General features: G+C 39.4%; 1 protein-coding gene across 1 annotated transcript; it reads right to left on the reverse strand.

Annotated features, from left to right (window-relative positions):
* lg38h1orf159 (linkage group 38 C1orf159 homolog) lies at positions 1–9804 on the reverse strand. Its single transcript, XM_061932443.2, has 9 exons — positions 9661–9804; positions 8663–8743; positions 8498–8582; positions 8002–8097; positions 7870–7926; positions 5241–5375; positions 2315–2340; positions 2191–2215; positions 1–2110 (listed from the first exon to the last, which is right to left on the reverse strand). Exons 2-9 carry the CDS (start codon positions 8732–8734, stop codon positions 2013–2015), a joined length of 594 nt encoding a protein of 197 aa, XP_061788427.2. The 5' UTR covers positions 8735–8743; positions 9661–9804; the 3' UTR covers positions 1–2012.
* Positions 9805–9812: the final 8 nt, after the last annotated feature.

Raw genomic sequence — 9812 nt, forward strand, 5'->3', positions numbered from 1 at the left:
TGCTCCTCCACATTGAGAGGAGCCAGATGAGGTGGTTCGGGCATCTGGTCAGGATGCCACCCGAACGCCTCCCTAGGAAGGTGTTTCGGGCACGTCCGACCGGTAGGAGGCCACGGGGAAGACCCAGGACACGCTGGGAAGACTATCTCTCCCGGCTGGCCTGGGAACGCCTCGGGATCCCCTGGGAGGAGCTGGACGAAGTGGCTGGGGAGAGGGAAGTCTGGGCTTCCCTGCTTAAGCTGCTGCCCCCGCGACCCGACCTCGGATAAGCGGAAGAAGATGGATGGATGGATGGATGAGTGTACCAACTTGTAATACGTCCTCATCATTCTACTAGCCAGGTGAGAGGCATGATTTATGATTTACAATAAACTTCCACAAGCAAGGAAGCATCTTACCACTCGATGACGGCAATATAGGCCCACAAACTTGTGATCACGGCGCCGCTATACTTTGTCTGCGTCAGCGCTTATAACAATATCACTAATACTTGGTTAATATTCAAGTCACGTAATGTAAATGGAGTATTGTTGGCGTTTTTTGAATGGTTATTTATTGGGTTTTAAGGGCGGAATAGAGGACCTCCTATTAGCTCCATTGTAAGCGGACTTTTATCTACAAGTGCATTAAAAAAAACATTTGTCGTCATGTCTCTCATGTTTGTGAACAATAGGCAAAATTCCAAAACAAGTGCAGTTCCCCTTTAAAGTCTTTTATATATTGGGCTTCTGAGTTGATGTTGCTGATAAATTTTAAAATTCATTATTATATTTTTATTTTATTTAGTTTTATTTTTCAGTATCAAATTATCCAAGTCAGTGAAAATGTTTATAGTTTAAATAAGGATTATTTACCTTTTAATCTCAGGCAAATTATTTCACTTTAAATATTTTCTGTTACAGACCAAAAATCAATGTTAATAAAATGATTCTTTGTTGTAAGTTGATCTATATGTCTTTCTTATTTTGTTTTCTTTAATGTTAATAATGATACAATGTTTTGCAGAGTTGCACTTATTACAATTTTTTTTTTTAGACAAATTATACTATTTATATTCAGGGGGTTAACAGAAAATAATTGAGAATTAATTCAATTTGTCTAGCTTGTGTGCTAAATTGTTGTGTAAACGCTCGCTCCTAATACCCTACCATGTTCACCTTTCGTAAATGAAAGATTATTGCAGCACATTTAGATGTTAGCTGACTGCACAGCTTTGTACAAGTAAACGCTCCTCTGGACTGCTTGTTTTGGAGATGTTACATGCAAGACGATACAATTCTGCTATCGGACCTATATCCAATATCAGTATCAGATCAGGACCCCGCCATTCTAATACATATACTTTTACAACATTGTTTACGCTTGTATTGACAATAGGTTTTCATCAATTTGGACATGGATATTTGCGTTATGCTAAAATAAATAGGTAAACATTGCGTATGCAGATAACTGACATGTGGCACAAACTTGGCAAATACATTCACTTTGGCTGATGGGAGACAACTAATAAATAGAAAAACATCACTCATACAATCACAAACTTAAAAAAGGAGACCAATGCAAGCTAGATTCACACACACACACTAAAAAGAACACAAACAGTGATGATGCTTTGTCACCATCACCCAACTAGGTCACTGGCCTAAGTGGTCGATGCACGTTAGCCTCAAACCACTAAACGCATAGCTGTAACAGCTCACCGTTTATGAAACCATGAGAGTGGCGTCGCTGGCACGAGTGTTGACTAAAACGCGAGCAGCATGATAATGATTCCAATGGAAGGCGTCTTGGTTCTGAGCTACTGCAATGTTTAAGACATAAAAAAATATATAGGCTCTCAAAAAGCTACTTCAATAAGACCTCAACTGTGAGTGCAGCGTCAATGCGTCGACTGAGCACAGACTGATAAATAGGTTGAGTTCAAGTGTGACGAGCTTAAATACGAGCTGACCAATGACGTCACATACATTTTGTCACCAACTCCTTTCACAAGTCATTTGGGCTCCAAGATCCTACACGTTATAGACCCGTGTGGTGGGTGCAGCGTGCGTGATGTTGCTTTTCTGCGCCACGGAGGGCCTCTCCCGCCGCATGTATCTTTGTTTCCTAGCTTCAAACGAGAAAACAATGATTATTAGTAGATAACCTGTTTGGTGAGACGAGCGAGTAACGAACAAACAGGCTGCTTACCTGTCGAGGAGGGAATCATGACAGCCTAGAGAAGGGGGAGGGACAACGGAAGAATGTTACCATGGTAACAGTAAACACAAAATGTCAAATTTCGTTAGCATGAAGGGCAACAAAGCTGACTTACAGTCTCGCTTGGCTGAAAGATGAAGGCTGTGAAAGCACAGAAAATATCACTGACCATTTTTATTACTGTAAATCTTACTACAGTGGAACACGTTTATGTCGACGTCACTCGGACTGCCTGAACAATGTCGAATTGGCCGTGTGACATAATCGACAAACTAGGATTTGTGGTAACTAAACATATATAAACTTGTCAAAAGTGCTTTGTGTGCATGCATGTGTGTCTTCTTTTTTTAACTGATGTGAAACTCTTTGTTGCAACTTGCCTGTGCATGAAAAGTGTTAGTTTGATTAACTGATTATGCGGTCGGCAGTGTATGTCAGCGTCGACTCAAGCGGGCACTTTTTAGTAACAAGAAGAAGCCAGTGGATTTGAGGAGTTGGTCAACCGACATAAGCGGGCTCCACTGTATAGAAATTAAACTTGGACATAATTTAAAGTAGTCAAAAATACAGCATTATAAGTTTACTATCCACTGACTAAACACTAAACACACACCCAGTATTGTCTAAATAATATCTGGCAAAACAAGCGAGAACTATAATAATTATGTCTTTCCTACAGACAAGCATGGCGGGGGAAGCGTCATGGTCTGGGGCTGCATGAGTGCTACCAGCATTGGGGAGCTGTGGTTCACTGAGGAAAAGCATTAATTCCAACATGTAGTGTGTCATCGTGTAACAGAAACTGGGCCATGTCGTAGTTTTCCAACATGAGAAGGATGAAAACACACCTCCAAGATAACAAGAGCCTTGCTGAGGAAGAGTGGACAAGGCATGTCTCCTCCACACCTGAACTCAATTGAACACCTGAGGGGCATCCTCCACTTATGGCACGTTTCATTTGTACTGGGAAGTCAGAATTTCCTAGTCCAAAGTTTCAACTGGAACGCCCCCTCGAAGTCAGATATCCTACTCAGAAAGTCGGAGCGAGTCCTTACTACCCGAGTTGGCTTTTAAAGATGGCTGCTCCAGGTGTCAACAATGGTGTTTTTGTGTTCCTTTTTCATTCACCGTGTTGGAAGGTTGCAGAAAGAGCGCATATTTGTCCAAAGTTGTTTGTATTCAAATAAACCAAGTGCATAAATAGCTTTACTGGATGTGGCCATCTTGATTTTTGACCTTGTAACTAGAACGCTCATAGATCGGTTGTGACATCATTCCCAGCTTCGAGGTAAATGGAACGCACCATAACATCCAGCAGTCGGTATGTGTACATGCACTAAATTTGTCCGATTTTTCAAATTGTTCTAAACAAGCCTCCAACAGCCCTTAGAAACACCTTAATCCGATTGTGTTTGGTTTTTGAAAAGTCGGACTAACACACTTGGATTATGCGATTGGAAACCAGATTTCTCAAGTGGGTGTGTGCGGCCGGAGACGACCCTTTGTATCGTGCATTCGCCAGTCTCAGCGCGTGGGATAAAACCCGGAAGCAGATACCATTCAATAAAAACAATGCAACAATTGTCCTGAAGAGGAGACTTTTTGTTTGCTTCACAAACTAAAAGAACAAAACATTTTGAAGTGCATCATCCATCCATCCATTTGCTACCGCTTATTCCCTTTTGGGGTCGCGGGGGGCGCTGGAGCCTATCTCAGCTACAATCGGGCGGAAGGCGGGGTACACCCTGGACAAGTCGCCACCTCATCGCAGGTGCATCAATGGTAGGAAAAAAGAAATGGAGATTTATTTCAGAAGGTCGCTAAGGAAATGTAAAATGCCGGCTTAATTTAGATGGACAAAATACGAATGAGATGAAAGATAAAGAAGCAGGTATATTAAAGGCAAATAATAAAGCGTAAACAAACCTCTTCACGCTGCATTTGTGCACTCCAAACTGATTAACTTTCCGCACAGCGGGGGCGGTATAGCTCGGTTGGTAGAGTGGCCGTGCCAGCAACTTGAGGGTTGCAGGTTCGATCCCCGCTTCCGCCATCCTAGTCACTGCCGTTGTGTCCTTGGGCAAGACACTTTACCCACCTGCTCCCAGTGTCACCCACACTGGTTTAAATGTAATTTAGATATTGGGTTTCACAATGTAAAGTGCTTTGAGTCACTTGAGAAAAAGCGCTATATAAAATGTAATTCACTTCACTTCACAGCCAGCAAGATAGTCCAGAACAATAGCAATCTTCCTCTGGATATCAATCAGGGCACAAATGGTCTTTTCTTTCGGATTTATCACTCCTTCCATCAACCCACACAGCCTTATGAATGAACTCTGAGACATTCAAAAGTTTTTTTTCCATGACTCTTTGTCCGAAAATTTCTTAATTTTTTTTTTTTCTGTCTTTGCTTCGGACCTGCATCTACCCGATACATTATTGGCAGTACCATCTTGTTCGTAGCGCAATCCAAGATAATTTCTTGATACTGTCTGCTATTTAACACCAACATAGCCATTTCAGACGTAACATTTGTAATCTGTGCCAATATTACAGCGTTCATCCCTTTAAACAAGTTTAAGGATCCGCAGATGGCTACTATGATGTCGTAGGTCAACTGGAAAAATAATTTATTTAACCATGCTACAAGGAAATAAGCACCCCCCAGTGTGCGAGAGGTACATGGCGTATGACAAATAGTCGCATTAGAGAAAGTGCATGGACACTTGGGACTTCACACATAAGTTAAAATACAAAAAAGCTAACTATTTGGGAAATCAGACTAATTTAGTGGATGGAAATGTAGTGAGTGATGTCATGATGGAGGAGTGGAAGATGATTTTAGTAACAGCATGTGCAGCTCTGCTTAATTCCATGTCCAAGAGGATTATGGCAGTGCTTGATAACGGTGGTGCACATACTAAATATTTACACTGAACATGGTCACTTTGAGCTGTACTCACTTTTTTTGCCAGACATTTTAAGAATCATGTCGGTGTGTCGATTTGTTTTCAGTGGACAGTAATATACGGGCTTACCTTTGTTGCGGCGGTAGAAAATGCTCGGGAGTCGATGTGAGCGTTTGAGGTAGAAGAAAGAGGCGACGGACAGGATCAGGAACAGACTAATCAATAGTGTTCCAAGAAGAAGCGAGGCGGCCACGCCTGGGCCTCCTGCTCCCAAACAAAGCACATTGACAGTTTTAAGCATACAGTATACTCCCACAGGACTCGTTTACTTTTCTTATGTCAAACATGTTGGAAAAATACTGACTTCTACCAGTCTTACTGGTCAAAACCTGCATATCTTGACCATTTCTATCTAGTGACCTCCACATACAGTGTCAGTGTGTACGGAAGGTATTCAGACCTCTTTAAAATTTTCACTCTTTGTTTCAGTGCAGCCATTTTCTAAAATCAAAAAAGTTCATTCTATTTTTCTATTTTTCACCTCATCCTGACCAAAAAAAAAGCATAAATGTAGACATTTTTGCAAATGTATTAAAATAGAAAAACTATATTATGTTAAAGGGGAAATGACACCATCTAAAGGCGACTTTGTGAAAGGAAGAAATCAGGAGCATTATTTCTGTTTGAACATTGTTTGACACGAGGTGTGTCCCGATCCGATATTGGACAGTGGTCTGATTTTACCCCAAAAAAATCAAGTATCTGATTTATTTTTTTATTTCTACAAAATTCAGTTACATGAAAGTCCACTAATTTGTCATAATTATCGCAGCAATACAGAACACTAGGGGTGCTGAAACAATGTATTTGAATCTGAATCAACATTCTTATTTATTGCAATTCCAAATCAATTCCAATTTTTTAATTTTTAATTTTTAAAAGCATTTTGAGAAAATGTCTTTTTTTTTTTTAAGAACCCATTTTAAAAACACAGTCTTTAGGCCATCTCCGCGCTTTCCCACTGTGTGTCTGCGTCATACATTAGCAGCCAAGAGCATCATTTGTAACTGGTTTTCAAATACTGCTACTGTTTGTTCTCTAGGGCAATGCCTGGGGTCAAGGGGAGCTGCTAAAACTGTATTCACCAGTGAGTATTGATGACAATTTTGACAGTGACATTAAAGGATTTAATTTTTTTCTGTTAATTCTATTTTCAGACCAAATTATGTATTGCGAAACTCGGTTTGAATTGAAAATTGTGTTGTATCAAGAATTGATTCTGAATTGAATCATCACCCCAAGAATTCGAACGGAATTGACTTGTGAGCTCTTGTAAGATTCACACCGCAGTAGAACACAGAGAATGTGCATACAAAAGGATTTGCTTGAGTAAAGTTGATATTCGGAATTCCCATAAAGATGATTTGTTGCTGGTGTGAAAAGCGCTATTGTAAAATGTGTGTGTTGCGCTATAACTGAGAAGCGCTGTTGGTAGGGGTGCTAAAAATATTAAATTCCAAATCACGATGTATTATTTATTACAATTCTAAATAGATTCATAACATTCGAGAATTGAATAAATTTGCGATTTTTTTTTTTTTCTAATCAATTTTACATTAAACAATAATTTTGCTTTCATTAATTTTTTTTAGTATTGTATTTAATAAGTATTATATTTGTATGTCTTCTCAATTGCTTTGTAAATTTCTATCCTAAGTATTGTAAAGCTTTTTCAAAAAAGTAAAAAGGCACTGCGCGTATGAGTCGTACATCAGCAACCAAGAAGAGCTTTTGTAACCTGTAACCTGTTTTGAAAAGATGTTATTATAATTTATATGCCAAGAAGAGCTTTGTAACCTGTATTGAAAATGTTTTATTATAATTTATATACCAAATAATATATTACAAGAATCGTGTTGGATTATATTGGCTTACATCTAAAATCTCTAATATAAGCACTTTTATACAAGCAGTCCTGTAGAGTGTTAAAACATCTAAATGTCCTTTAATAAGCACACAATATTGTTCTTTTCTTCTAATTTAGTCAAGCCATTTACAAAAGGTAAACATGGTAGGCTGTAGGCTTCTAGGAGCTAGCAGCTACACAACAGCTTAGCACACAAGCTAGACATACGTAAGAAGTATCCTTCATTGAACAATATTGCAGTCTAAAACTACACATTTGTCAATGTAAACAAGTATCCAATAATTATAGTGACATATTACTTACACATACAAAATCTCCAAGGCAGAAATGTATTAGAAAGTATCCTGTAACAAACGTGTCCGCATCATTGAACTTACTGCATCATGAGCTTAACTTAATACATTTTTGTGGCTACTTGGTGTCACCAAACAAACAGTTACCACTCCGCTTTAATTTAAAGACAGCATAAGTCAATTCCAGGTTAATGTTTTTCATACTTACCATTGTTCTCTGACAAATTGTACTGATCAAACCTTTTTCTAACATTCCACACTACCAAATAATACAAGTATGTGTGATTTGTGCTGATATCGTAACAAATCAGTATTTGTATTGGCCAATACTCCAATATCGGCATCGTATTAGAGGTTAAAAAAAGTTGAGGACACCCCTTGTGGACACGTTTAAAAATAACCCAAATAGCAATGTCTTGGCAATTTAATGTTAACATGTCAAAGTAATCGCAGTTTAACCATCCACTGGTACATTGAAGTTAACATTACAGTATAATAAAACACAATTTAGGGGCAAATGTCACATACTGTATCTTACCAATTTTAGGCATGACAGTTGTGACTGTCGTGTGGTTTTTCCTGTCCATCGTGTAGTCTAATGGCAAACACAAAAGAAAACAATATCAATCACTTCCCTTGATTTTAAAAATGACCACTGTAGATTGCTTACTGTAAGCGCAAGTTGTTACGTTGTCAGCGTCTACAGTCGCAGAGTCACACTGTATGCAAATGATGCTGCTGCTTTCCAGCACACGGAAGAAGCATCCTACAGAAGATTTATGAGAACATTTTGGTATATTTAAATGTCCATTTATGCATTTACGTGCGTATGGAAATTGTGCAATCAATCAGCTGATAGACAGGCTTCTAATGAGAATAGAGCAGTCGTTGCCATGGCAACCCTCGCACGACCTACTTTGTGGTGTATATTTTGGGCAGACCAGCCAGGACACGAGGCAATGTTCAATGTGTAATCACACTAAGCATAAGCTTGCTTTATTTTTTTACACATCTTTATCAGTTGATTTGTTTTTAGATATAGTGCAGGGCTTGTTTTATTGATTTTTATAATCCATTCTGCCTTTTAACACAGGATGGCTGAGGTACAATAAAACCATAAAGCTACACGTCAAATGACGTCCCACCCATTAGGCGTCTCAACGAACCTGGCTCGCAGCGAGTGTCATTCAAACACGAACTGTTGGTCCGCTGTTTGTCACCGCAGCACTCCAGCGAGTTATGATGTAGCGCCTGCGGACACAAAGGACATCTGCTCAGTGCCAAACCGAGCACATTTTACCCAAGCAGGTCGGGATTGGTTAGTTTTCCACCTTGGTTACACGTGTCTCCGGTCTGATGAGTATCACTGTTGCTGCCAGGACCAAGAGGAATGACAGCGCCATGTTTGAACCCTGGAGAGCAAACTGACCAATCAGACAAGACATTTCATGAACAAGAAAAGTGTTCTCAACATTTCAGCATATCTCGTGAGACTTCATGGTCTGTCAGAGTAATATCAGAGGAATAATACTGCACCAGTTCAAGAGTGGAAGACTTACCTTATACAAACACTCAAATTCATTATTTAAGTTTTGATGTATTGCATTAAACTTATGTTTATGCTTGCATGACAGCTTGGAAGCTACCTGCAGCAACCCAAACCTCTCCCCTTGCATAAACATGAGTAGTTTTATTATACAGATGTACAGCTGCACAACAGCAAATAATGGTAAATGTTTACAAGTCTCCTATCCAGTTTACAAAGGTTTTTTTAAGATAGTGAAAGTTTAACCCTGGAACAGATCAAGGTTTTTGTTCAATTGTTTCCTGTGGGAAAATGCTTTATACAAAACGACAATAGCAGGACTCATCACGCTCATACAATGACACTAAATATATATATTTAGCTTCAATTCCACCACACATTTGACTATTTACACCTTAACTACATTTGGCAAGTGATGCGATAAAGTGATATCATCGTGTCAGTACAAAATCAATGCACACTATGTTATTGCTACTGCGTGCTGTGGTTGTAGCAAAAAAATTACCAATGGAACGTATAAGTCTGTGATTTATTATCATGATACCTCTTTTGTGGTTAATACTTTACCCTTACTCCGGTTCATGACTTTAAACACACGGTTCATCGATAAAGTTCAACATTTCCCGTAGCTAGCTATAGCACCTGTCACCTGACTGATGTTGCATCGTGTTAGCAAACACAATTTACAAGAATGACTGCATTGCTGAGGCAGAATAAGCTCCATATTGCATAGTTGCGAAACACAAACTTGGCAGCGATTTTTGAGACAAAACGTTTCCTCACCTAGGTCGGCAGGAACAGATGTCGCTCGGCCGAGAGGGTCTGTTGTCGAGTTTGTTGTCAGGTTTGTCATCAACACACCTCCGCAGTTTGTTCCGCCATTATAATCAGCCGCACAGCGCCCTTTCAATTATTTAATCAACATCCGGGTGGGT

This window comes from Nerophis lumbriciformis, linkage group LG38 (genome assembly GCF_033978685.3).
Source record: "Nerophis lumbriciformis linkage group LG38, RoL_Nlum_v2.1, whole genome shotgun sequence".
NCBI classification, from domain to species: domain Eukaryota; kingdom Metazoa; phylum Chordata; class Actinopteri; order Syngnathiformes; family Syngnathidae; genus Nerophis; species Nerophis lumbriciformis.

What these genes read in the sequence shown, in the direction of transcription:
- lg38h1orf159 (XM_061932443.2), bottom strand. Translation starts at nt 8,734, where the DNA reads ATGGCGCTGTCATTCCTCTTGGTCCTGGCAGCAACAGTGATACTCATC. An exon ending in TGACACTCGCTGCGAGCCAG is followed by an intron (nt 8,098 to 8,497) that starts GTTCGTTGAGAC and finishes AATCTTCTGTAG; the next exon opens with GATGCTTCTTCCGTGTGCTG. An exon ending in CATGATTCCCTCCTCGACAG is followed by an intron (nt 2,111 to 2,190) that starts GTAAGCAGCCTG and finishes TCTCGTTTGAAG; the next exon opens with CTAGGAAACAAAGATACATG.